The sequence below is a fragment of the Podarcis erhardii genome (assembly GCF_964252035.2).
Source record: "Podarcis erhardii genome assembly, chromosome: 2".
In the NCBI taxonomy this organism is placed as follows: domain Eukaryota; kingdom Metazoa; phylum Chordata; class Lepidosauria; order Squamata; family Lacertidae; genus Podarcis; species Podarcis erhardii.
The window spans coordinates 114,339,552-114,367,368 of NC_138498.1; the positions used below are offsets into that span (position 1 = coordinate 114,339,552).

General features: G+C 49.6%; 3 protein-coding genes across 3 annotated transcripts in view; 1 reads left to right on the forward strand and 2 right to left on the reverse strand.

Annotated features, from left to right (window-relative positions):
• The window catches only part of SKIC2 (SKI2 subunit of superkiller complex), a 45,630-nt gene extending 34,625 nt beyond the window's left edge, over positions 1-11,005 (reverse strand). Inside the window, exons 1-9 of the mRNA XM_081852335.1 lie at positions 10,781-11,005; positions 9,103-9,224; positions 7,682-7,791; positions 7,359-7,476; positions 5,539-5,653; positions 4,463-4,537; positions 2,925-2,978; positions 1,834-2,051; positions 482-631 (exon numbers count right to left, since the gene is read on the reverse strand). Of these exons, the coding sequence (XP_081708461.1) occupies positions 482-631; positions 1,834-2,051; positions 2,925-2,978; positions 4,463-4,537; positions 5,539-5,653; positions 7,359-7,476; positions 7,682-7,791; positions 9,103-9,224; positions 10,781-10,799 (981 nt within the window). The 5' untranslated portion in view covers positions 10,800-11,005. The remainder of the gene's footprint in view (positions 1-481; positions 632-1,833; positions 2,052-2,924; positions 2,979-4,462; positions 4,538-5,538; positions 5,654-7,358; positions 7,477-7,681; positions 7,792-9,102; positions 9,225-10,780) is intronic.
• Positions 11,006-11,294: 289 nt separating this feature from the next.
• Positions 11,295-25,824, forward strand: NELFE (negative elongation factor complex member E). The gene is made up of 11 exons (XM_081853779.1): positions 11,295-11,433; positions 13,945-14,041; positions 15,379-15,451; positions 15,549-15,694; positions 16,406-16,480; positions 18,525-18,559; positions 20,539-20,783; positions 22,109-22,253; positions 24,341-24,395; positions 25,142-25,244; positions 25,637-25,824. Exons 2-11 carry the CDS (start codon positions 13,967-13,969, stop codon positions 25,708-25,710), a joined length of 1,026 nt encoding a protein of 341 aa, XP_081709905.1. The 5' UTR covers positions 11,295-11,433; positions 13,945-13,966; the 3' UTR covers positions 25,711-25,824.
• A 437-nt stretch (positions 25,825-26,261) lies between these two features.
• The window catches only part of CFB (complement factor B), a 30,983-nt gene continuing 29,427 nt past the window's right edge, over positions 26,262-27,817 (reverse strand). Inside the window, exon 18 of the mRNA XM_081852603.1 lies at positions 26,262-26,579. Within this exon, the coding sequence (XP_081708729.1) occupies positions 26,397-26,579 (183 nt within the window). The 3' untranslated portion in view covers positions 26,262-26,396. The remainder of the gene's footprint in view (positions 26,580-27,817) is intronic.

Here is a 27,817-nt window from a genome sequence, read left to right on the forward strand (position 1 = left end):
TGTGAAAGAAATAAGCAGCTACAGTGGTACCTCGGGTTACATACGCTTCAGGTTACATACGCTTCAGGTTACACACTCTGCTAACCCAGAAATAGTGCTTCAGGTTAAGAACTTTGCTTCAGGTTAAGAACAGAAATCGGGCTCCAGCGGTGCGGCGGCAGCAGGAGGCCCCATTAGCTAAAGTGGTGCTTCAAGTTAAGAACAGTTTCAGGTTAAGAACGGACCTCTGGAACGAATACAGTACTTAACCCAAGGTACCACTGTATCTTATCTTTAAAAGACATCTGGAGGCAGCCCTGTTTAGGGATGTTTAGGGAAGTTTTTAATATTTAACGCTGTATTGTTTTTAACACTCGATTGGGAGCCGCCCAGAGTGGCTGGGGAAACTCAGCCAGATGGGCGGGGTATAAATAATAAATTATTATTATTATTGACCCCTACCTTTCCTCTCCCCGCTTGGCCCTCTAAGCTGCCATCGTACCTTGAAAGCCGGATCAGGAATTCGCTTGTAGAAGTCATCCACGGGGGAGCTGACGTCCACTGGGATGGCCCACTGTTCTTTGGGGGGCTCGGAAGCTGCAGCAGGGGCCGGGGCGGCCTGTGGGGCTGATTTAGGGGCGGGTGTCACCTCCTGAGAGGAAGGCAAAGAGTACACAGGCAGTGTAAAGGAAGCCGAGGATGGGAAAAGGGAATCCTCCACCCACCCACAGACCCAATGAAAAGGGAGGGTTGTGTATCAATGCTGGTTCTATTCAGAGCCACCATATCTAGTAGCCTTGTCCTTCCTTCTGTCTGAATTTGGCTAGAGCAGCTTCGGCTCCTGGGCGGCAGCGCCCTTCGCAGTTCTTTCCCAGGCCAGAACCCTGCCGCATCTTCTGCCAGTCTTCCCTCACCTCTATAGACAGAGAAACCCACCTGCCACCTGCTTGGGCACCTGCCAACATCGCCCCAAGATCCTTCCGTCCCTCTGTAGGAGTGCACATATTCAGAGTGTGGGGTCAGGTGGGATTACTATGAGGAATTATCAAATATGCATCAAGCCATTGTGTCCGCTGTGAAAGCATGGCGTTGACTGGGTTTAATTCATTGACAATAATTTCTGATCAAATCCCACAACCCTCTGCATCTCTGGCCATTTCCTCTACTGTCCATTTCTCACTGCTTGACAAGTCTCGACTACAAGGACTCGATGGCCCCTGTGGTCTATTCCAACTCTATGATTCTATGATTCTAAGTCACATACACAGCCCAGCTGCCAATTGCTTCACCAGGCATGCATCCTGGGCTGTGAAAGATAGCGGGCAGCTTCTTTGAAGTAGCCTTTCCAATATGTTAATCTCAGGATGTTGATCTTAAAGGTAAAGGGACCCCTGACCATTAGGTCCAGTCGTGGCCGACTCTGGGGTTGTGGCGCCCATCTCGCTTTATTGGCCGAGGGAGCCGGCATACAGCTTCCGGGTCATGTGGCCAGCAGGACTAAGCCACTTCTGGCGAACCAGAAGGTGATAAAGATGCCTATCTCCTTGCCATCCTTCCATCCTCTCCTGTTTACTCCTGTGTCTTTGTAGTTAGAAGAATTACTTTTGATCTTTGTCCCCAAGTGGAGTTTGTTGAAATGCTCAGAAGGAATCTGATTGGTTCTTACGAACTCTCTGTAAGAAGTTCTTTTGTGAATAAAATGACCTGGGCCAGGGGGTGGAGATACAGATTATTATACGCACCCTTCCCAGAGTCTTGCTGGTTCAAGCCTCTGTGTGTATTCTTATTAATCAGAGTTCAATCCTTCCTTTACTTTGAGAACGCCTCACCCTCTCCGCACGCAGGTGGCCCTACCTTAAGCACCAGCTCCTCCAGGCTGTTTGTTCTCTGCAGCGGCGCCGGTTCTGCCGGGGGCACCTCCTCTCCCTTCGCCCCTCTCCCCTTCTTCGTCCTCTTCCTCCCTTCCTCGGCCTTCTCCTTCCCTTCTTCATCGCTGGAGGCTCCCAGCTCAAAGGTGTCCAGGGCCCCCAGTAGGTGGGTCAAGTTCAGCAACCCTGGGGAGGCCTTGAGCTCTGAAGTGGGGGGTGAGACACACAAGCAAGATAGGTTTCTCCACTCAGGAATTCACTCAGGAGTGGGCAGAACAGCTTTTGGGCTCAGTGATCCAAAGAAAATTTGCAATTGGCTCAGTGGAAAATGTGCCGTGGAAATGTGTGTTTCGTGCGAGGGCAAACCTCTCTACAAGGCTTGCTATGGTCTTTCAGCTCATGTTAGGGCAGAGACAGTGACTGGGCCAATGTCCATGGCAGATGGGGGATTTGCTCAATGCTCGATGCTCTTATTGCTTATGTTTCTTTGTATATCACCCTTTATCCAAAGATCTCAGGGTGGTTCACAGCATAAAGATACAGTATATAAATATAAAACACATAATAAAAACAAAACTAAACAATAACCCCCTTTCCCAAGCATGTATAAAAGGATACACAGGATGTTTAGCCAGAAACCTGGTTGAAGAGGAACGTTTTCACCTGGCGCCTAAAGGTGTAATGAAGGCACCAGGCAAGCCTCCCTGGCGAAAGCATTCCACAAACGGGGAGCCACCACAGAAAAGGCCCTGTTCTCATGTTGCCAACCTCCAGACCTCATGTGGAGGAGGCACACGAAGAAGGGCCTCAGATGATGTTCTCAGGGTCTGGGTAGGTTCGTATGGAGAGAGGTGGTCTTGCCCCAGGGTAGCCTTACAGAAGCTGCCAGACGACAGTGATCATCATCTCTGACCATTGGGCCATACCAGAAGGGGCTGATGGGAACTGGGAGTCCAACAACATCCAGAGAGCACCATGTTAGCGCCCTTGTTCTAACCACTACACCACGCTGTCTCCCAGCCCCCAAGCCAGCCTCCCCACCAGTCCTAATCATCTCTCTACCGGAAATGAGGTTACCTTGTCTGGTGAACTCTACTCCCTTCTTCCAGCCTGGTGGGACTGTCAGCAAATCTGAGGGAAGAAGGAAAAAGCAGGGAAGGACATGAGCTTGAAGACGGAAGGAAAGAGAAGGGTCCGTGGCCTTCAAAGTGGGGGCATCTTGAGGTACGAGGAGGCCCTCTGATCAGAGGATCCTCTGATGGGCCAAATCTCCTCATGCCAGTGGGATACCTGGCTGCAGAGGCAGCTGTCAAGGACAGCTGGGTCCAGCTGCCCTTTTAAATTTCCCACAATGTCCCAAAGTGATGGTACCGTAGGGCAGCTTCCCTGCACCTGCTCAGAGGCCCAGGCCACGTATCAGCAGTGAGCCCTGAGAGAGGAGAGAGGCCCCAGAATCTGCAGGGATTGTCCTTATTTTTATTGATCTAATGTCAACTGTGCTGCTGGCCTTTCCATCTAAAGAGTGGGCTTTAAAAAACGACTTCAACACATCATAATTTGTACTCTGTGCCTGTTATTTCACCACTCTAGCCTTACTAAAGGTAAAAGTAAAGGGAGCCCTGACCATTAGGTCCAGTCGTGACCGACTCTGGGGTTGCGGCACTTATCTCTCTTTACTGGCCGAGGGAGCCGGCGTACAGCTTCCGGGTCATGTGGCCAGCATGACTAAGCTGCTTCTGGCAAACCAGAGCAGGGCACGGAAATGCAATTTACCGTATTTTTCGCTCTATTGGACGCAGTTTTTCCCCTCCAAAAATTGAGGGGAAATGTGTGTGCGTCCTATGGAGCGAATGCAGGCTTCTGCCATAGCCGTGCGCAACCCCTCCGGCAGGGAGAGGCTGCACAGGGCTATGGCTTCTTTAGCCCTGCGCAGCATCTCCCGGAAAGGAGAGGCTGCACGGGGCTAAAGGGGAAGGCAAAGCAGCGAGCAGGATCCATCCCGCTCGCTGCCTTGCCTTCTTCCATAGCTGCGCGCAACCACTCCGGCAGGGAGAGGTTGTGTGCAGCCTGTACGCTGCTCTTTGGGGCTGGGGGGGGGGGAAATATTATTTTCCTTGATTTCCCCCCCTAAAAACTGGGTGTGCCCTATGGTCCGGTGCGCCCTATGGTGCGAAAAATACGGTACCTTCCTGCCGGAGTGGTACCTATTTATCTACTTGCACTTTGATGTGCTTTCAAACTGCTAGGTGGGCAGAAGCTGGACAGAAGCAACGGGAGCTCACCCCGTCACGGGGATTCAAACAGCTGACCTTCTGATCAGCAAGTCCTAGGCTCTGTGGTTTAACCCACAGTGCCACCCGCGTCCCTTCTAGCCTCACTAGGGTGATGTTTTTTGCTATCAAAGGCCACCCGGTTGTGATTTCAAGAAGAGGCAACCCCATAGCCCACCATGTTCTTTCCCTATCTTCCTACCCCACATAAATAGGGTAACGTCTTCAAGCCTCACCAAGGCTGCTGCAGAGGACACATGGCATTAACAAAGGCAACCCAGAACCGGCTGGGATCTTAAGAGAAGGTGCACCATTGCGGCTATTGCCTAGAACAGATCCAAGTACCGTTCTCAAAATCAATGTCCTCTTCCTGGTCTTCTTGAGTCTTGATCTGTTCAAGGCTGGGTTCGTCCATCCCACCTAGAGAGAGGCTGAGTTAAAACTATGCACTGTGGACAATTAAGAGCAAAGCTGCATGCATGGCAATAAGTCTGCAGTCAGAAGACTCAGAATTCTGCAACTGAATTACACAGTAGGGCCGGGCGATATATTGATATATCACCAAAAACTGGTTTGAAATCCATATTGTGATGGTGCTTACATAATTTTTCACCCAGCAATATACTGCAAATCATGACTGTGTGTGTGTGTGTGCGTGTGTGTGTGCTATGCAAAAATCACAATGCGGGGGAAACCGTGAAGCCAGCCAATGCTTCTCTCGATTCCTGCAGACCCTGTCAAGTCTGCTGGCACAGCTTTCTCCTGACTCCTACACAGAATAGCAAATCACCGTTAGAATTCCTGCTCCGTGATTACAGTCATAGGATTGTCGTCTATCACATGACGGTGTATGTTTTGACTCCACAGAGTGGGAAGTGATGGAGACAGGATGTTTGTGTTACTGTGTTCCATGAAGTGGGACTATTGTCCTTTGTTCTTTCTCTTTCTCTGATGCTAGAGAGAGAGGGTGCCATGTTGCAGCACTCCGTGTGTGTTTATATGTAAATAAAGCAGATTAGCCAAAATGCTGAGTTGCTGAGGTCTGTTACGCAAGCTGAAAAAGACTCTGCGGATCCCTAAGTGTGCCGATGTCTGTTGGCATGGGTCGCTGTGATGTTCTGGCAGAAGAAAGCTTTTGAAGCTCCCGAATGATCAACCAGGAAGGAGAGAACATTCCAGTCTGGCATGTGTCTCTGCCAGGGTCCTACTCAAGTGTAGGCTGAACTCCTGACAACCACAAGAGCAGGCGCTGGCAAAAATCATGATGCGGGGGGGGGGGGACCCTCCTCCCATCATCTCTGACCCACTGGCCTTGCTGGCTGGAGCTGATGGGAGCTGGAGTCCCAACATGATGCCAAGCCCTGGCGTAAGACTGTAGCGCCAGTTCCCCAGACCAGGCAGCGCGAACAGGAGACCCATACCTGGCCAGAAGGGGTAATTGGTAGCGCTGCCTCGGAGAGCCTCGACTGGGGGGCCGGGTGCTCGTTGGAAGGAAAGAGAATTTTTGGCCGACAAGCCCATGTTGTCCACAAGTGCCTGAAACGGAAGGGGGAGCAGTGTCAAGACCAAACGGTGCACGACCAGTTCCCCCCTTTTCCCAGCAGTTCTTAAATTCCTAGATTGTATTCTCAATTCAAGACAATAAGTAGACAGGTGTCCCCCCCACTTATGCAGGGGGTTATGTTCCGGGGCTCCATGCGCATAAGTGAAAATGGCATTAGGTGGGAAGCACGCTCTGAAAAGCCCCTAAAATGCCGGCTTTCTCCTGCTTTTGTCACCTGTTAGGCGGGGAGGCTGAACCGCCGAAACAAAGCCCCGCTACACCTCTGGTCTCGTTGGGGTTTCCTCCATCATCAGTGATGTCACAAGGACTCTCCAGCTCTCTCTTTTCATTTCTTGGTTTGAAGCTATCTATTTATTTCCCGGCGCCGCACATATACCCGGTCACATGGGGGGGGGTTAAAGGTAAAATGTAAAGGACCCCTGGATGGTTAAGTCCAGTCAAAGGCGACTATGAGGTTGCGGCGCTCATCTCGCTTTTCAGGCCAGGGGAGCCAGCGTTTGTCCACAGACAGCTTTCTGGGTCATGTGGCCAGCATGACTAAACTGCTTCTGGCACAGCAGAACACCGTGATGGAAACCAGGGCGCATGGAAACGCCGTTTACCTTCCCGTTGCAACGGTACCTATTTATCTATTTGCACTGGTGTGCTTTCGAACTGCTAGGTTGGCAGGAGCTAGGACAGAGCAATGGGCACTCACCCTGTCGTGGGGATTCAAAATGCCGATATTCTGATCTGCAAGCCCTAGAGGCTCAGTGGTTTAGACCACAGCACCTGTATCTAGCTGCAAGAGGAGCAAAATGCTCAAGCGGTCGTTTAAGCTTGCAATCCTTCTTTGGAGCAACAAGGGGCCGGGGGGGGGGGGGAGCAGAATGGGACATGCACCAGAGCCTGGCTGCTACCATGGAGATGTCCAGATATTTACCACAAGGGTGGGGGGGACATGTGGCTTGGCACAGGTCCCCAATTTGGCCCGCAAGACTGCTTTCCCCAAACTACCCCATACCCGCCTTCCACCAGGTATGTTAGCCCTGGTTGGCTGAAGCATATTGAACCACCCAGCCGCCCCAACAAGGCGGGAAACCCCTTTCTGCCCAAGGAACGCACTCACTTCAGGACAACAATGCAGTGGGTGGTGCCAGGTAAAAAAGAGGGCGGAGCAATGAGTGTGCCTTTGATCTTCCTACAGCGGGCTGGTTTTCACACACGGCTCACATGCCCTTCTCTAGCCTTCTCACGGGCAAGAAGAAGAAGGAGAGTTTGGATTTGATATCCCGCTTTATCACTACCTTAAGGAGTCTCAAAGCGGCTAACATTCTCCTTTCCCTTCCTCCCCCACAACAAACACTCTGTGAGGTGAGTGGGGCTGAGAGACTTCAAAGAAGTGTGACTGGCCCAAGGTCACCCAGCAGCTGCTTGTGGAGGAGCGGGGAAGCGAACCCGGTTCACCAGATTACGAGTCCACCACTCTTAACCACTACACCACACTGGTTTAAGAACCAATTCCAGCCAGGCGAAAACACTCAGGGGGGGTGCAAAGCAGGGCTGGTTAGGGGGTGTGGGCCAGGCAGAGAATTCTGGAAGGCCACCTTGAGTCCCTTGGCCTACGACTCCCCCCCCCCCCTTGCCAGACAACTTGCCACGAAAAAATGATATTCTTGGGGGAACACCGTTCCTCACCTCTCTGAAGCCCAGCAGCTCTCCTGTGGTGGGGTTGCGCTCAGCCTGAAGCGTGGAATGCACAGGGGTGACATCCACCTCAAAGAGCGACTGGATGTCTTTCTCGCGGGGCCAGAACCTTCCTCGAGAAAGTAGGCAGGATTATGGAGTTTTTTTTTTTGAAAAAAACAACACCAAAAACATTCCCAGATCCCACACCACCAAAACTGCCGCCCCAACCAGAGCGCACACGAGTAACTGTGCCCTCTTTTGCTCCTTTCTGGAAGGAGAGACCTCAGTTTAACACAAGGGAGAGATGGCTCTGCGGCCGCTGAGAACCTCACCTGTGAGACCTTTCGAAGTGGTGGATGGGCAGCCAGTCTGGGCTGCTGAGGAAGCGCTGCTCCAGTTCAGAGGCCAGATCCTCAGCGTGAGGGGGCAACCCGTGAGGCAGCTGCAAGGCGGGATGGGGACAAAAGGTGCAAGCGTCATTCCTAGGTAGTAGCGTCTATGCAGCCAAGGTAACTTGCAGTGGGTCACATCCTGGTGTAAAACAGGTCGTACCCTTGCAGCCACCACGATTACTCTCTCAAAGACTGGTCAGACGTTTTAAGTCACAAAATGTCATTGAAAAGATGGGCGGGAGGAAGAGAAAAGAGACTGGCATATATGGAGGGGGGATTAAACATTTTTAAAAATTGCTTGACGTTTCACTTGATTGGTTGGTTGCCGTAACTGACCAGCCTCCACTGAGCAAACGAAGAAATGAAGAGTGGAAACAATGCAACAAACCGAAATGCTAGAATTCAAGTTACAAGAAGGGAGATTCCGACTCAACGTAAGGAAAAACTTTCTGACAGCAAGAGTTTTTTGACAATGGAACGGTCTCCCTCGGCAGGTTGTGGACTCTCCTTCTTTGGAGGTTTTTAAGCAGAGATTGCATGGCAGCCTGTCATGTATGATCTAGTTGAGATTCCTGCATTGCAGGGGGTTGGACTAGATGACCCTCGGGGTCCTGTCCAACTCTATAATTCTACAATTCTATGAATTCAACTTCTTGCATTTGGATCCCACTTTTATTCTGTCATAGCATGAGGTTCCCAGGAGGCCACTCATTCAGTTCCTGACCAGACCTGGGCCTACCTTGGCTGCCTCACCTGCAGGAGCCAGTGGCTGCTTTAAAAAAATTTTTTTAATGGTTTTCCAGAATTTCAAGATGTGCAGCTGGTGGCTGCTTATTGTTGTTGTTGTTGTTTAGTCGTTTAGTCATGTCCGACTCTTTGTGACCCCATGGAGCAGAGCACACCAGGCACTCCTGTCTTCCACTGCCTCCCGCAGCTTGGTCACACTCATGCTGGTAGCTTCGACAACACTATCCAACCATCTCATCCTCTGTCGTCCCCTTCTCCTTGTGCCCTCCATCTTTCCCAGCATCAGGGTCTTTTCCAGGGAGTCTTCTCTTCTCATGAGGTGGCCAAAGTATTGGAGCCTCAGCTTCAGGATCTGTCCTTCCAGTGAGCACTCAGGGCTGATTTCCTTCAGAATGGAGAGGTTTGATCTTCTTGCAGTCCATGGGACTCTCAAGAGTCTCCTCCAGCACCATAATTCAAAAGCATCAATTCTTCGACAATCAGCCTTCTTTATGGCCCAGCTCTCACTTCCATACATCACTACTGGGAAAACCATAGCTTTAACTATACGGACCTTTTTCGGCAAGGTGATTAAGAAAATTCCTCTCTCGTTCCAGGGTTGGAAAGGGGCTTACCGTGGTTAGCGGGAATCTGTCTCCATGAGGCCCTTCCTCTTGGGTGATGAGCTCAAAACGGCCGGCACATCCAACCTCCAGAATGGAGAGGGGTAACTCCAGAGGCCCCCTGGGGGGCAGGACTAGCAGGGAACAAGGAGATAAGGACATTTTGAAATTCACCATCCCATTTTCAGTCGCTACTCCCGCTGACCCCAGTGTAACCTTCAAAGAATCGTAAGGCTGAAAGGGACCTCAGAAGTCATCGGCGCCGAATGCAACTTACAACATGCTGGTTTGGAGGATCATTACTTCAAATTATTATGAAATATCAATAAATATATTTTCACCCACCCCAAAAAAGAATGCAGCTACAGGACCCTGAATTATGGCTATCCACCCTTTGCTTAAATTACGTCCAGGAAAGGCAAAGTTTACTGATGCAAAGGTCAGATTCCTTTGGTTTTATTTGATGAAAAATATGTGTGCCACTTTTCTAAACAAGCTGAGAAGCATCTCGCAGCAATAAAAGCCCATTAGGACATATAATATTTCAACAAAACCATATAATAGTATCTTATTATTGTCTGTTTTATTATCTGGCTTACTGTTTTATGACCTATTATAAACATCCCTGGTGATCTTTTGTTGTTGTTGGCATCTATCTCTCTTGAGAGACAATGGAGTCATAGCTGTCAACTTTTCCCTTTTCGTGCGAGGAATCCTATTCGGAAAAAGGGAATTTCCCTTTAAAAAAGGAAAACCTTGACAGCTATGAATGGAGTGCACTTCTCAGGGTGAAAGGCATCATGAAAAGGGGCAGAACTGAGCAAAGTGGGCTTATGCTTGTTCTGCCAATGCATGCAGTGGTCCAGAACAGAACCCTGGCACAAAACGAGGATGTCTGTACTAGATAACTAGATTTTCATAACTTTGCTTTTACCTGTGTTTTATTGATCGTTATTACTTTATTCACGTTACTTAAAATGTTCTTTGTTTTCTCTCTCTAAAAAAAACCAAATAAATTAATAATGGCCTTATATAAGCATGAGCAAACAAAGTAATTTTTACTTTCCCTCAACTTTTCCCCATTTTCAGTTGGCTATGTAGCTTTCAAGACGTGGTGCCTGAGCTTGCTCAGTTTTCCCTTCTGTGCTGTGTCTTTTTTATGTTGTAACCCTGGGAGGAGGGAGCCTTGTCGTCTGGGCAACCCAGGACCTCCATTCACGCTGACCAGGCTGGCGCCCCAGGGAGGTCACCTTGGTGCTGCAATTGCAGCAAAAACTACGCTGGAGGCAGCAGTTATGAGTTCCTTCCCGGTCTCTGCAGCCACAGCGGGCTGTGATTCTCCAGAGGTTTGAATGCACGCCATTGTCTCTTGAGACAGACGGATGCCAACAATTCATTTCATAAAAATTACACACCACTTGACAGTTAAAAAACAACAACCCTCTTCAGGTTTACAAATGATAAAACAGTATTGAGTATTGAATTCACAACCCTCCTTTAAAACATACGAAAGCTGAAATACTAAAAAAAAAAAAAGGCTACAATTGCTCCAGCTCTTTAAGCATCTGGGCAAGGCTTGATCTAAACAGGACTGTTTCCAGCAGCCTCCGAAAAGATCCCGTCGAAGGCGCCTGCTTGATCTCAAGTGGCAGGGAGTTCCAAAGGGGAGGCGCTGCCAAGGTTCTCTCACCTATCCTCTCCACCTCCATCGCCACTTCCACAGCTCGCCCAGGGGCGTGGCCAACCCCTAACCCGGAAGTGTTCCTTCAAGCCCAACTTGGTGAGGGCGGAAGCTTCGGCCACACGGCTGAAAGCGACTCCAAAGGCAGGGAGGAGCTGTCGCTACTCGGCCGGGCGGAAGCCGCTGAAAAGCGGAAGCGAGCGACGACGCCGACACGGGATTGGTCGAATTCCAGTCGGAGGCGGAGCGCCCGGTTGGAAGCAAGCGGAAGCAGTCGTTGGAAGAGCAGCCGGGGCCCGCTTGGTTCCATTTTCAACGCAGGCGGGGCCCGCTCACTGTTGTCCAATGGCGGCGCGGCATGCAAATTGCAAACGTCTCGCCCCCGCGTCTTACGCATGCTCAAACTGTTCGCGTTTCGAACGTTTCCGCGCTGCTGCGCAATTCAGCCAATGAGCGGCCGATATGTAAATCGCTTCCTAAACGCGCTCGAGCGCTCTCCTTTCATCGCGGCCGCCAATCAGCCAATGGGCTTCGCGTTGCTGGGTGCCTTATGCAAATATACGTATAGACTTCCTCCCGCTGCGTGGCTTGTCTCAGAGGCGTGTCTAGAGCGTGCTGGGAGAGAAGGCTCGCGCAACAGGGAGAGGACGCGGGAGCAGCTGGTGAGTGGGAGGCCGGAGGAGGGCTGTGATTGGTGCAGAGCGCGTTGCATTCCAAGGTCTCCCCAGTAAATAAGCAGGCAGGAAAACGAGTGTAAGGGAAGAAAGGGTCGAATAGGCCACAACTTTTATTGGTTTGCATGCTTAGGCATTATAGGGTATACCATTTTCAACTCCAGCCCTTCTGCTGGGAGTGCCTTCTAGGGTCAACCTAACCTGGGGGTGGGTGGGTGAGGGTGCTATAGCTGACAAATAATCATAATAATGATAATAATTTTTATTTATACCCCGCCCTCCCCAGCCAAGGCCGGGCTCAGGGCGGCTAACAAGCAATAATAAAAACAAGTTGAACGAATACAACTTAAAAACAAGATTAAAAGACAACATTAAAATATTAAAATGCAGCCTCATCACAGCAGGAGAAAGGAAAAAGAAAGAGAGGGAGTGTGATAGGAATTTTATGGTCTTAGATATATGGCAACGTTCATAACCACACGTACATAGATCAGCACAGGAAAGCCAACCTGGAACCATTTTGATTCCTAATCTGAGCAAATGTTTCTCTGCATGGTCAAAATGGGAAAGCCTCCCCATTGTCTCTTCCTTCACAAATCCTGTCTTAATCTGTGTTTGAATAAGGGTGTGAGCCTTATCACTACAAAAGACTGGCCAGGCTCCCCAAGAAATCCAATCAAGTAACCTGCCAGACAGGAAATAAACAAAGCGACAGGAGAAAACAACATGCAAATGTTCTGTTTTAGATCCGCCTTATCTGAGGGGTGGTCTTAGGTTACACCCCTTCTGTGATGAATGCATAATGTTTCTGGGGGTGGTCTTGACCTACAGGATGGGAATTTCAAAAGTGTTTATAAGCCCTTGCACAGCAATTTTGGGGGTCCTCTCCCTCTCCTGCATGTGAGGGAGCACCCTGTTGCAACAGATCAATAAAGATCAAGCTTACTAGCTGCTTTGCTTCTCAATATTCTCTGGTTGGCCTCTGTTATTTTCTCCTACCAATAGGGAACCTATGTAAGGACTCTATATGGGCTCTTGGATACCCCATAAGGGAAAAGGGCATATTTTTATTTACAACAAGGGTATACCATTTTCAACTCCAGCCCTTCTGTTGGGAGTGCCTTCTAGGGTCAATCTAACCTGGGGGTGGGTGGGTGAGGGTGCTATGGATGATAAATAATAATAATAATAATAATAATAATTTTTATTTATACTCCGCCCTCCCCAGCCAAGGCCGGGCTCAGGGCGGCTAACAAGCAATAATAAAAACAAGTTGAATGAATACAACTTAAAAACAAGATTAAAATACATTAAAATATTAAAATGCAGCCTCATCACAGGAGGAGAAAGGAAAAAGAAAGGGAGGGAGGGAATCAAATTGCCTCCAAGCCAAAGGGGTAACCCCCCCCCCCAGGGATTCCTATTGCAACTCTTCCTGGGTCCCTTTATTGGGATACCCTTTTGCATGCAGGGGCAGGCAGAGGCTGCAACCTCCCCTCGTTACAAAACTAAGGCTTACTCATTGTCTATTGCCACTGGAAACCAAAGGCAGGGGCACCTGGGTCAAAGACTTAGTTTGGCAAAAAAACAACAACAACGTGTATATGCGCGCGCGCACACAAACACACAGGCTGGGAGCCTTAATGGCGCCCCCCTGAAAGCTTCACCCTGGGGCAAGCAAACCCTGGCTAGCCACCTCCCGTAGCTATGACGCTGCCAAAGGTGGGATATTCGTGCAAAGCCAAGTTGCAAATGTGCTTGTACAGTGGTACCTTGGGTTAAGAACTTAATTCGTTCTGGAGGTCCTTTCTTAACCTGAAACTGTTCTTCACATGAGGTACCACTTTAGCTAATGGGGCCTCCCGCTGCCCCCGCGCAATTTCTGTTCTCATCCTGAAGCAAAGTTCTGAACCTGAGGTATTATTTCTGGCTTAGCAGAGTCTGTAACCTGAAGCGTCTGTAACTTGAAGGTACCACTGTAGTTGGCATGACCCAAATTTGGCACTTAAATTTGTCTTCCAATGGAATATGGTGCCTGGAATAACGTGTAGGATTCCCTCCCCGCCAGAGGTGAAACTGGTGCTTTTGTTATGTAGTTTTTGCTGACTGCTGGAGACACACATGCTTTTGACACTTGAAATGCATCTTTTTTCTTTTTGTACCTTCCCTATTCTCTTGGCTGCTATTAGTTTTAAATATTTTTAAAAATATTGCGAACCTGCTGGATCAGCTGACAGCCCATCTAGTCCAACATCCTGTTTTTACATGGGCTTATCAGAATTCTGGGCTAGATGGGCTGTCTATCAGCCTGATCCAGCAGAGCCTTCTCAGGTGGCGTTGTTTGTTCTTGCTTATATGGAGACCCTATCTGCAATCCCCTTTTCTCCACAACCATTTAAAGGTGTTGGAGGAAGAAGCCATGTTGCACTATGGACCCAGGTTGGTTGAACAACCCACAAGCTGCCGCTGATGGCCTATTTTGTTGTCTTCCCTTTCCAGACGGTGACTTTGCTTATCAGCCATGATTGTCTTACCCCCGGGACTGACAGATGAAGAGGAGGCACTGCAGAAGAAGTTTGCCAAACTCAAGAAAAAGGTCAGACTCCTTTTCGTCGATGCCAAGGGGGAGATTCCACCCTAGGCAGGCCAGGCTGAATCAAGTTGTTGTTGGCTGTTCAAGGCTGTTGGTCCAGCGTGGCCAACGATCAGAGACAAGAATAGAAAGAAGCTTTCTGGATCATATAATAGAGTCATAGAGTCGGAAGGGACCCCAAGTGTCTGTCAGGAGTTCAGCCTACACTCGACTAGGACCCTGGCAGAGACACATGTCCAACTGGCATGTTCCTTCCCTCCTGGTCTTTCGTTCGGGAGCTTCAAAAGCTTTCTTCTGCCCGATCATCACAGCGACTGATGCCAACCGACACCGGCACACTTAGGGATCTGCAGAGTTTGCGCAATTACGTAACAGACTTCAGCAACTCAGCATTTTGGCTAATCTACTTTATTTACATATAAACACACACGGACCACTGCAACATGGCTCCCTCTCTCTCTAGCATCAGACAGCAAAGAGAAAAAGAACAAAGGGCAATAGTCCCACTTCACGGAACACAGTAACACAAACATCCTGTCTCCGTCACTTCCCACTCTGTGGAGTCAAAACACATACCGTCATGTGAAAGACAACACTCCTATGACTGCAGTCATGGAGCAGGAATTCCAGCAGGGTCATCTATGCAGCAAGCTAAACAATACATGACAGATGGCCATCCAACCTCTGCTTAAAAACCTCTGAGGAAGGAGAGCCACAACCTCCCAAGGGAGATCGTTTCACTTGCTGCCAGAAAGTTCTTCCTGATGCGTAGTCAGAATCTCCTTTCTTGTAGCTTGAAGCCATTGGTTCGAGTCCTACCCTTGAGAGCAGGAGAAAACAAGCTTGCTCCCTCTTGCATGTTATGGGGCCCATCTAGTCCAGCATTCTGTTCTCACAGTGGACAACCTAATAATAATAATAATATTTATACCCCGCCCTCCCCAGCCAAGACCAGGCTCAGGGCGGCTAACAACCAATAATAAAAACAAGTTGATTGAAATACAACTTAAAAAACAAGATTAAAATGCAACATTAAAACATTAAAATGCAGTCTCATCACAGGAGGAGAAAGGAAAAAAAAAGAAATCAAATCAAGGGAATCAAATTGATTCTAAGCCAAAGGCCAGGCGGAACAACTCTGTCTTACAGGCCCTGCGGAAAGAAATCAAATCCCACAGGGCCCTGGTCTCATGAGACATGCCTCTGGGATGATGGGGAGTTGTAGCCCAGCAATTTCTTGAGAACCACAGGGTCACCTGTTGGTAGATGACAACAGAAGAGGACGGGAGGGAAGGGAAGATGCCACATTCAATATGGTTGTTGTGGTTGTTCCTCCCCAGAAAAAGGCCCTCATGGCCTTGAAGAAGCAGCAGAGTTCAACCAGCCAAGCCAGCCAGGGAGGAATTAAACGCTGTAAGTCGGACTTCCACCAAGGGAGGTGGGTGAAGTGGAGTAGGGTGCACCTGGGTCCACCAACACTTGGGACACTCACTGGCATTTCTTCCGGCAGCCATCTCTGACCAGCCGGTCGTGGACACGGCCACAGCGACGGAGCAAGCCAAGATGCTCGTGAAAACGGGGGCCATCAGCGCTATCAAAGCCGAGAACAAGAACTCGGGGTTCAAGCGCTCTCGCACGCTGGAAGGGAAGCTGAAAGTAAGGGGAGCTAAGTGGGTGGAGACTAGGGCTGGGGGGTGTCTGGTTGTCAGTGTTGTGATATATCACCAGCTAAACATTGAAATAGGGACACGGGTGGCGCTGTGGGTTAAACCACAGAGCTTAGGACTTGGCGATCGGAAGGCCGGCGGTTCGAATCCCGGCGACGGGGTGAGCTCCTGTTGTTTGGTCCCTGCTCCTGCCAACCTAGCAGTTCGAAAGCACGTCATGTGCAAGTAGATAAATAGGGAGTGCTCCGGCGGGAAGGTAAACGGCGTTTCCGTGTGCTGCTCTGGTTCGCCAGAAGCGGCTTAGTCATGCTGGCCACGTGACCCGGAAGCTGTACGCCGGCTCCCTCAGCCAATAAAGCGAGAGCGCCGTAACCCCAGAGTTGGTCATGACTGGACCTAATGGTCAGGGGTCCCTTTACCTCAAACATTGAAATATGCCAACGTATCGTGATGTCTGAAATAAGGCATTGGCTGGCTTCACGGTTTTTCCTGCATCAAACGCGCGCGCACACACATACACACACACATCATGGTTTGTGTTATATTTTGCCAGGTCATAAATTATGAACCGATACCACAACATGGACTTCAAACCAGTTTTGGGCAATATATCGATATATTCCCCCAGCCCTAACAGAGACTGTGGGAAAGAGGAGCAGGGTTGTCTTCAGCAGGGCCTTAACATCTTGCTTGTCTTTAGGATCCTGAGAAAGGACCAGTCACAACTTTCCAACCTTTTCAGCGCAGCATCTCTGCAGACGACGATTCTCAAGAGGTACCTGGCATTCGAGTTCCCGGCTAAGGGAGGGAAATGGGGTGGGTTGGCATACAGCTAGGCAATCCTGCTTGCTCCTCCGCCTTCGCTGGTTCACAGGGGTGCCCCAGGGCAGCATAAATTGTTTCTGCATCCTTTATGGAGCTCCCCTGTTCAGCTGGTGCACATGGAGGAAGCTGCCTTTTACTGACGCAGACCTGTTGGCCCATCTAACTCAGTACTGTCCACGCCAGGGTTTCAGGCAAGGAGTCTGGAGGATCAGACGTGGGGCCGTCTGCATGCAAAACATGCTCTCCCGTGGAGCTGTAGCCTTTCCCCCAAAATACAAGGATAGGTCCATGGGAACTGCTGGTGCTGTGGGCCCCAGCACACCTTCAGACAGGCCGGCAAGGTTCTGTGATGGATGCCAGCCACTTTTCATAGTGGGAAGGGCCATGTGGTCCAAGTATGCTCAGAGCTCCATCCAAGTATCCAAGCACAAGTATCCAGGAAAGTGAATTGGCCCTACTAAACATCTTCCAAGACAACAATGCCCATTTACACCACAAAGAACTCATAACCCACCTTCTTTCAGCAGCCAGAAACACCATAACCAGACACTGGAGAGACCTGTCAGGAGTAAGCATGGACCAATGGTACCAAATAGTATGGGAAACAGCCCTACTAGAAAAATTAACCAATAAACTGAAACTGACACGGGGACAAACAGAAGAAGACGCCTTCACCCCGGTATGGCTCCCCTTTATCACATACACAGCCCAACAGGACAACGACAATAATCCACCAACAGCATACAAATCAATATGGCTAACCTGATCCAAAACACCCACCCACCCCACTCACACACGAAAACAAAGATCACCACAGCCAACCACAAACAAACAACCACACCCTAGGCCAACCCCAACCTCTCTCACCACCAAAGGAACACAAGTGAACGACACAAACAACGCTGACACCAAACTCTACATACATTAAGCATAATAGAAACACCGCTACCCGACCCCACCCCCATCCATCTCCCCTCCCTCCACCCCTTTTTTTCTTTTTTTTCTTTCTTTTTTCTTCTCCCCTTAATGCCTCAACAAATGAAACGGATTTGTAAAAATGTTACATGGGGAAAAAAAATATGAGGCATTACACTTACACTGTAAAACAAGAAAACCCTTAATAAAATGTTTTTTTAAAAAAAGTATCCAGGAAAGCTCAAATCAAGCTTCCTGCCTCCAGGTTTTACTTCCCACACCGTCAGAGGCAGTATCATTGCCAATTGCTGGAAATATCAGGAGAGGAAGGTTCTCTCATGCTCAGATCCTGATTGCAGGTTTCCCTTAGGCCAGTGTTCCCGCAGAACAGTAACTACCACAGAGATGTCAACTTTTTCAAAAGGAGGAGGTCCATGGCTTGGCTTTTGAAAAACAAAGACTGCTTGATACTTAGGCAATTGGGAACAGCTGCCTTAGACAATTGGTTGGCCAACTGGGAGCATAGCTGTCAACCTTCCCTTTTATGCGGGAAATTCCCTTATTCCAGCGCTGCTTCCCGCTGCTATCCCGGATTGTTAGATATCCCGTAGACTGTCCCCAGGACAGGTGAGGCTGCTGATCCCTTACTTTCAAGGCTGCTGATCCCTTATTTTCAAATCTGAAAGTTGACAGCTATGACTGGGAGAGCAGATTGTTGGGCTAGATGGGGTATTTGGTCTCACCCAGCAGGGCTGATCTCGCGTTCCCAGGATGTAGCCAAAGGGATCGACGCTGAAGAAAGCAAGGAAACCGTTTTGAGCTCCACTCCATGAGCTCCACCCCAACCCCTGTTAAGCCACAGTTCAGCCAGTCATCCATGCTTGTAGCTGCCACATGACATTGTGGAATTGATGAAACAAGAAGGAACTAGATCCCAAAAGGTCTTTGGGGTGGCGAAAGAGAGAATAGGGGTGTTTGTTTTTAGCTACCAGAAGTTTCTTGTTTCAGCCCAGGGCTACTAGCTGCTAATTTTAATACAATGATTGATGTATTTTTTTAAAAAAAATGTTTTGTTTCAGTCACGGCGTCCCCAGAGGAAGTCTCTCTATGAAAGGTTGGTTCTCTTCATAATAAAATCTAGATGATTTGACCTTTCGATATTTGTTTTAGCCTGTAGGATCAGGCCAAATCCCAGAGCACTCCAGCAAACAGTGTTTGGGTTGTGGCAGTTTAATAATTATGAGGCTCCCCACTCCTACTCTGATCTGTTGATGCCTTCTCAAGGGATAAATGGCCTTATCGGCTTAGGCCTTTGAAGATCTATTTGTTTCAAATGACACCTAATAAGGATTATTTCACTGATTACGCTGCTGGTTTCCCAGTTTTTTGGTTGCTTGTTGTGCTGGTTCGAAGTGCATTTTCAAATTATTTATTAATGGCAGGTAATTTTTGGCACTGGCGGTGGTTTCGAAATGTGTTTTTAAAAATGATTACAGTGGTACAGTGGTGCCTCGCAAGACGAAATTAATTCGTTCTGCAAGTTTTTTCTTCTTGCGAGTTTTTCGTCTTGCGAAGCACGGTTTCCCATAGGAATGCATTGAAAATCAATTAATGCGTTCCTAGGGAGACCGCCTTCAGACCAGGTCCGGGGACAGTCTGTCCCCGGACCTCTTCTGAGGGCTGGCGGGGGGAGAAGGACTTTTCTCCCCACCGCCAGCCTTCAGAACAGCCTTCTGAAGGCTGGTGGTGGGAAGAAAAGCCCTTCTCCCGCCGCCAGCCTTCAGAAGAGTTCCTGCAGGGCTGCCTAGGCTGCGGATAGCAGCCTGCTGCCCGGCGCGAGGGGCGCTCTGAAGCAGAGCGTCCCTCGCGCGGGGCAGACATTCGCAGCTTGGGGAGCCCTGCAGGACTTCCCCGCAGGGTTCTCCAAGCTGCGGATAGCAGGCTGCTGCCCCGCGCGAGGGGCGCTCTGCTTCAGAGCGCCCCTCGCGCGGGGCAGACATTCGCAGCTTGGGGAGCCCTGCAGGACTTCCCCGCAGGGCTCTCCAAGCTGCAGATAGGGGCAGCAGGCTGCTATCCGCAGCTTGGAGAGCCCTGCGGGGAACTCTTCTGAAGGCTGGCGGGGGAGAAGGGCTTTTCCTCCAACCGCAAGTCTTCAAGACAGGTCCGGGAACAGAGGAGAAGCGCTGCCGCCTTCCCCTCTGTTCCCGGACCTGTCCTGAAGGCTTGCGGTGGGAGGAGGGCTTTCCTCCCCACCGCCAACATTCAGAATGCTGTTCTGAATGTTGGCGGTGGGGAGGAAAAACCCTCCTCCCACCGCAAGCCCCGGGAACAGAGGAGAAGCGCTGCGCGCCTTCTCCTCTGTTTCCGGACCTCCCACCGCAAGCCTTCAGGACAGGTCCAGGAACAGAGGAGAAGGCGCGCTGCGCTTCCCCGCTGTCCCCGGAGATTTCCCTATGGGCTTTCATCTTGCGAAGCAAGCCCATAGGGAAATTCGTCTTGCGAAGCCGCTAAAAATTGGAAAACCCTTTCGTCTTGCGGGTTTTTCGTTTAGCGAGGCATTCGTCTTGCGGGGCACCACTGTACCTCTGATTGCTCCCAGTACATTTCCGAGCACAATTCAAAGTGTTGGTGCTGACCTTTAAAGCCCTAAATGGCCTGGGTCCAGTATACCTGAAGGAGCGTCTCCACCTCCATCGTTCTGCCCGGACACTGAGGTCCAGTGCTGAGGGCCTTCTGGCAGTTCCCTCGCTGCGAGAAGCCAAGTTACAGGGAACCAGGCAGAGGGCCTTCTCGGTAGTGGCGTCTGCCCTGTGGAACGCTCTCCCATCAGATGTCAAAGAGAAAAATAACTGAAAGCCGCCCAGAGTGGCTGGGGAAACCCAGCCAGATGGGCGGGGTATAAATAATAAATTATTATTATTATTATTATTATTATTATTATTATTATTATTAATTATTTGTAACCTGCGGTTCACAAATCGCATTGTATTATTGAAATTGTGATTTGACGGCGCACATTCTTTAGATGCTGCCTTCAAAGTGAAATAAAAATGGGTATAAATGACGCCTCTCCCGTTCCATGCTCTTCCCCAGCTTTGTGAGCTCTAGCGATCGCCTGCGGGATCCAGAGAAGGATCTAGAAGTGGGCAGGGATCCGGACAAAGAGCCAGACCGGGGGGAGAACCTCCGCAATTTCGAGTGGGACTATGACCGTAATCGCAGCCGGGACCGGAGCAGAGAGCGCGACAGAGACCGGGATCGAGACCGGGACAGGGATCGGGATCGGGATCGGGACCGAGACAGGGACAGAGACAGAGACAGAGAAGGCAGCTTCCGCCGTAAGGACTCTTTGGGGGCAGGGTGGATAAAAATCAATGATTTTTTAATAAATAAAATCAGATTTTTCAAATTTTAAATGGTTTTTTAAAAAAATTAAATTGGATTTTTAAAATACAATAGTACCTCAGGTTACATATGCTTCAGGTTACAGACTCCGCTCTCCTCTTAACGACCCCTCTAACGACCCTTAAGAAACTACAGCTCCCAGAATTCTTTGGGGGAAGCCGTTGCTGTTCAAAGTGCTCTCATAGCGCTTTAAATGTAGGGTGTGGGTGTGGCTCTGGATATTACGATCTCACGGAGTTGCTGGCATCAGGTTTTGAATACAGTGGTACCTCTGGTTACGAACTTAAATCGTTCTGGAGGTCCGTTCTTAATCTGAAACTGTTCTTAACCTGAGGTACCACTTTAGCTGACGGGGCCTCCCGCTGCCGCCGTGCGATTTCTGTTCTCACCCTGAGGTAAATTTCTTAACCTTAGGTACTATTTATGGGTTAGCAGAGTCTGTAACCTGAAGCATCTGTAACCTGAGGTACCACTGTATCACGTGAGCCAGTTGTGAACTAGGATACATCGAGTCCCCAGGAAGTAGGCAAGGTTTCAAAGGGGTTTTGGCATCCGGCTAGGTTTAGAATCATAGAATCCTAGAGTTGGAAGAGACCACAAGGGCCATCGAGTCCAACCCCCTGCCAAGCAGGAAACACCATCAGAGCACTCCTGACATATGGTTGTCAAGCCTCTGCTTAAAGACCTCCAAAGAAGGAGACTCCACCACACTCCTTGGCAGCAAATTCCACTGCCGAACAGCTCTTACTGTCAGGAAGTTCTTCCTAATGTTTAGGTGGAATCTTCTTTCTTGTAGTTTGGATCCATTGCTCCGTGTCCGCTTCTCTGGAGCAGCAGAAAACAACCTTTCTCCCTCCTCTATGTGACATCCTTTTATATATGTGAACATGGCTATCATATCACCCCTTAACCTCCTCTTCTCCAGGCTAAACATGCCCAGCTCCCTTAGCCGTTCCTCATAAGGCATCGTTTCCAGGCCTTTGACCATTTTGGTTCCCCTCCTCTGGACACGTTCCAGTTTGTCAGTGTCCTTCTTGAACTGTGGTGCCCAGAACTGGACACAGTACTCCAGGTGAGGTCTGACCAGAGCAGAATACAGTGGCACTATTACTTCCCTTGATCTAGATGCTATACTCCTATTGATGCAGCCCAGAATTGCATTGGCTTTTTTAGCTGCCGCATCACACTGTTGGCTTTAAGTGGGCCTTGGGGCGACAGGAGTGTTTTCTGACCTGTCAATCTTCCTTTCCTAACCCAGGTTCGGATTCATTCCCGGACCGACGTGCTCCGCGCAAAGGGAACACGGTGTACGTCTACGGGGCGGACATGAAGCAGAGCATGCTGCGCACCGCTTTCTCGCCCTTCGGGAACATCATTGATCTCTCCATGGACAATCCCCGCAAGTGAGTGGTGGGAAGGAAGGCAAGGTTGGCCCAAGAGGCAAAGCTTGGGCCAGATCCACCGGGGGAAACATGCAAACGACACCTCACTCCCATATGGACATGCACCAGGAAAGCCACCTAGGGGGACTGGAACAACCCAGTTAGATGGGGACGGTACTACTACTACTACTACTACTAATATATTGAGGGCAGAGCCGTGCTTTGCATGCAGAAGGTCACAGGTTCAATCCCTGGCATTACCAGGTAGGCTGGCGCCTGACATCTCCCCCATCTGGAGTTGCATTCCTAGGGAACATTGGATCTGGAAACTGTTTTCTCGTACTGATGCCACATCCTGTATCAGTATCAATGAATTTCAGGAGCCAAAATGCCCTTTCTGTATAGCCTGTGCAGAAGCAGCGATCAACGGTATACTTACTGTATTTTTCGCTCTATAAGACGCAACCGACCATAAGCCGCACCTAGTTTTAAAGGAGGAGAACAAGAAAAAAATATATTCTCTCCCTCTCTGCGCAGCGCCACTCCAGCAAAGTGGGAGGAGAAATGGAAGGGGCTCCGTTTCGTCTCCCACTTTGCTGAAGGGGCGCTGCGCAGCTTTCCGTCTCTGCGCAGCGCCTCTCCAGTGAAGCAAAGTCAGAACAGCAAGAGGGATCACTGCGCAGCGTAAACAGCGATCCCTCTTGCTGTTCTGGCTTCTGAGATAGCATGCCAAGCCTCTTCAGGGCAGGAGGAGCGTTCCGGCTGCGCAGCCTGCATTTGCTCCATAGGACGCACACACATTTCCCCTTACTTTTTAGGAGGGGAAAAGTGCGTCTTATAGAGTGAAAAATACGGTAATTGTTGTTGCTTGTCTTCACTTGCTCCACCTCACTGCCCTGCTCATGGTTGTGAAGAATATTCTTACGTTATGAACGACTAATAATAATAATAATAATAATAATAATTTATTATTTATACCCCGCCCATCTGGCCAGGTTTCCCCAGCCACTTTGGGCAGCTCCCAGCAGAATATTAAAACACCATAAAACATTAAAAACTTCCCTATACAGGGCTGCCTTCAGATGTCTTCTAAAAGTCAGATAGTAGTTTATTTCCTTGACATCAGATGGGAGGGCGTTCCACAGGGTGAGTGCCACTACCGAGAAGATCCTCTGCCTGGTTCCTTGTAACCTCACTTCTCGCAGTGAAGGAACTGCCAGAAGGCCCTCGGAGCTGGACCTCGGTGGCTGAACGATGGGGGTGCAGACACTCCTTCAGGTAGACATGGGCGAGGCCATTTAGGGCTTCAAAGGTCAGCACCAACACTTTGAATTGTGCTTGGAAACATACTGGGATCCAGTGTATATCTTTTAGGACCGGTGTTATGTGGTCTTGGCGGCCGCTCCCAGTCACCATTCTAGCTGCCGAATTCTGGATTAGTTGCAGTTTCCGGGTCACCTTCAAAGGTAGCCCCACGTAGTCCGCATTGCAGTAGTCCAAGTGGGAGATAACTAGAGCATGCACCACTCTGGCGAGATAGTGCGCAGGGGTCTCAGCCTGCGTACCAGATGGAGCTGGTTGACAGCTGCCCTGAACTCAGAATTGACCTGCGCCTCCATGGACAGCTGTGAGTCCAAAATGACTCCCAGGCGGCGCACCTGGTCCTTCAGGGGCACAGTTACCCCATTCAGGACCAGGGAGTCCCCCACACCAGCCTGCCCCCTATCCTGCCAAAACTACTACTGTCACCATTAAAAAAAATACATGAGAATAGGCCAATATATATGTGGTCTGTCCCTGGATAAAGCAAATCTTCTTTAAGTTCTCAAAGCTCAACCTAGATCAAGATTGTCATCTGAACTAAGCGTAGGTGTAACTGAGAATCACAGTCACGTCTGTCATTTGAAAAATAAAGACGTTAGAGCTGTCCTGCCAAAACATGGCAGCTAGGCATTCCGTTTCAGTGACCGCAACCTTGGTTAAAGGAGACATTTGGCGCCTAGCTTACATATTTGAGTTTCTAACACTGCTGGTAAGGTAAGGCAGCCAAGAAGACAATGCCTTTTTCCAGAGATCAGCCGTTAACCCTCTTCTCTCTTCCCCCTCAGCTGTGCTTTTGTCACTTATGAGAAGATGGAGTCTGCGGACCAAGCCATTGCTGAGGTAACTGCCACTGCTTTTCCCCTCGGAGTTGCCTGAAATGTCCAGCGCTGAGGGCCTTCTGGCGGTTCCCTCACTGCGAGAAGTCAAGCTACAGGGAACCAGGCAGAGGGACTTCTCGGTAGTGGCACCCGCCCTGTGGAACGCCCTCCCACCAGATGTCAAAGAGAAAAACAACTACCAGACTTTTAGAAGACATCTGAAGGCAGCCCTGTTTAGGGAAGCTTTTAATGTTTGATGCATTACGGTATTTTAATATTTTGTTGGAAGCCGCCTAGAGTGGCTGGGGAAGCCCAGCCAAATGGGCGGGGTATAAATAATAAATAATAATAATAATAATAATAATAATAATAATTATAAATGAGCCTAGGGGAAAAAAGGAATGGGGTGATACCCAACATTAGTCATTAGAATTAAGTCCATGGGTTTTCGTGAGTCTGCCCTGGATGTAGAGGAGTGATGGGAGACAGCATAGGCTCAGAGCCTGGGGATTGGTGGTGGGTCTATGACACGTGATCAGAGGGAGAAGAGAGAGAGGACTGGGGGGGGCAGGAGGTGTCGGGAGCAGAAGAGGCAACAGGGTTTTGTGAGCAGGAAGAAGTTGTGACAGAGAGCGGGCAAGACTTGGAGGCAGGGGAGGAGGCAAAAATGGTTCTATCGATCTTTAAGGTGCTTCAGGGCTCTCTGGGCCATGGATCAATTTCCGTAGAAATGGATTAAGGCACCCCACCTCCTTGCCTCCTTAACAGCTCAACGGAAAGGTGGTGGAAGATGTGCAGCTGAAAGTCAGCATTGCCCGCAAGCAGCCCATGCTGGACGCAGCCACCGGCAAATCGGTGTGGGGGTCTTTGGGTAAGTGCCGGAGGAGAGGGGTCTGGAATGGGGAGGCAGGAACCAAGTTCCAAGACGATGGGAAGTGGTTTGAGTGTTGGTAGTGGGGGATATGGAACTCAGGGATCTCCCAAGCTCCCGTGTTTTGATGAGAGGAATCAGAGAGGTAAGTGGGGTCAGATTCCCAGAGAAGTGTGTGCTAGTAATAGCAACCAGCAACTTTCAGTCTGCCAATAATATATCCCACTCGCTTAAAAGGGTTTTGGGGCCTGGGAGTCCACCACCAGTTGCCCCAGAATCTGCTTCTTTTATCGTCTTCAGAGGTTCAGCTGGGTAGTGTGAGAGAAGCTGGTCACCTTTGCCTTGTTGTGATCTGTGATCCTAGATGTCCCTCCCCCCTCTCTCTTTCCCAGCTGTGAAGAATAGCGTCAAGGGCTCTCACCGGGACAAGCGATCCCAGGTCGATTACAACGAAGACATCTTCTGAGGCCTGTGGGACAATCCCCATTTCGAGCGGTGGGGTGTTTCTTAAATGTTTGCTTTTTGTTGTTGTTGTTGTTAAGATGTGCAAATAAACATTGGCTGTGTCTTCGAAAAAGCACCGTATCGCTTCTCTCCAAGTCTGTACCTCAAAATGCACCTGAGCCCGTGGGGGAAAGACTTGTTCTATAATGCACCTGGCCACGGAATCAGGAAGGCAAGGTGTAGTAAGAGAACAATTGTGATGGCCGCATATTAGATGATGCTCAAAGATTATTAGGCAGATTTATGTAGGATAGACCCTATCGGTGGTTTGGTATGAGGGAAGAGATCCTGTGGCACATTGGTGTCTCTTTTTTTTTGAAAAACAACATGTTTTGATGTCTTCAATTTCATCTCTTTGTTTGATCTAAAAACTTATTTGAGAAAGGGGGAGGGAAAATAGAAGCTTGGGATTGTGAGATTGCTGAAGTCTAATCGGATATAAACTCGTAACTGGGGTGAAATACTCACAGCTATCCGAAAGACACCAGTATCACAGAAGAGAGCTATTTATCCTTTTTCTTCGTACAATGGAATTTAATATACAATTGTTAAAACTGCATTCACTTTACAGGATTTCAAGGTACGCGTTCTATTTACACAAACCACCCCAGGTGCGAGGTGGAGGGTGGGGGAATCGGGGAGAAGAGTCTACAGGAAATCCAGTCCCTCGTCCCGGAGCTCTTCCTTGAGCCAAGGCAAGACCTTGAAGAGGTTGATGTGAAAATCCCTGGCATAGGCAGGAGACATCTCGTGGCGATTACGGCCAGTTTCGCAGACAGGCAGTTTCCTGTTTCTACAAACGTCAACCACGCCCCAGCTGATCACGCCCACCTGCAGGGGGGGGGGGGAGAAGAGGCTGGAGTGAGACTACCAGGCATACCGTACAGTGGTACCTCAGGTTACAGACGCTTCAGGTTACAGACTCTGCTAACCCAGAAAAAGTACCTCGGGTTAAGAAATTTACCTCAGGATGAGAACAGAAATTGCATGGCGGCAGTAGGAGGCCCCATTAGCTAAAGTGGTACCTCAGGTTAAGAACAGTTTCAGGTTAAGAATGGACCTCCAGAACGAATTAAGTTCTTAACCTGAGGTACCACTGTATTGGCCTGAATATAAGCTGCACCCTTAAAATTCAAGGGGGGGGTGGAGAGAGAAAAAAATACCTGCCACCACAACCGGCTGTCCCCCCCCCCCCAGGCAGGCACACCACCCCTCTAACAGTGGCTGGGCAAGAAGAGACATTCTGCGGGGAGCACATAGCTTGCCTCACTGTGCCAGGCGGGTGCCCCCCCACTCCATTAACAGTGGCGAGGCAGGCAGAGGAGGATTGCATGGCAGCGCTGCTAAGGCAGCCCCCGGCGGCACTCTGCCCCCCCATGACAGTGGAGGAGCACAGCAGGAAGCGTGAAGTGATAGCGTCAGTGGCTGCCCGCTTGCCACTCCTGCTCGCCAGGGCTCCAGCAGGAGTTAAGAGGGGGGTTCACTCTATGTCTCTTTCAGCAGCAATATTGGGCTTTTTGTAATGTTGTGAATATTGTCAGCTTCGCCTTTGAGCCGGTGCCAACGACTGGGCTCAACCTCTTCTGCCCCGACTGGGCCAGGCGAGCTGAGAAGCACTTCCAGAGACCTTCCATTGCGGGAGAGCAGGTCTAAGTGCAACGGACTCACAACTTTGAGCTGTGAGCCCCAAAGTCAGCAGAGCACAGCAGAGTCTGAATTACATGAACGACAGCTCTGAAGCTTAACTTCTTTATTTTACAGCTACTGCAAACTAAAATAAACTATAAACTAAAGCCAAAGGAGGCTTCTGAACTTCGTGAGTTTTACAGATCCTTATGCGGTCATCTTATCTCTACACAGATAACACTCAGACTCCCACAGAGTCAGGCTGGAGTGGAAGAAGCAATGAGCAGATTCCGCCCCCTCCTTTCTGAAAACATCATGAGATTCTTGCAATGGAAGGGGTGAAATATCCACAAATATAAGCCGCACTTTTAACTTTTCACAGTCGGAATTTGGGGGGGAAAGTGTGACTTATATTTGGGCCAGTACGGTATTAGACAGGAGCT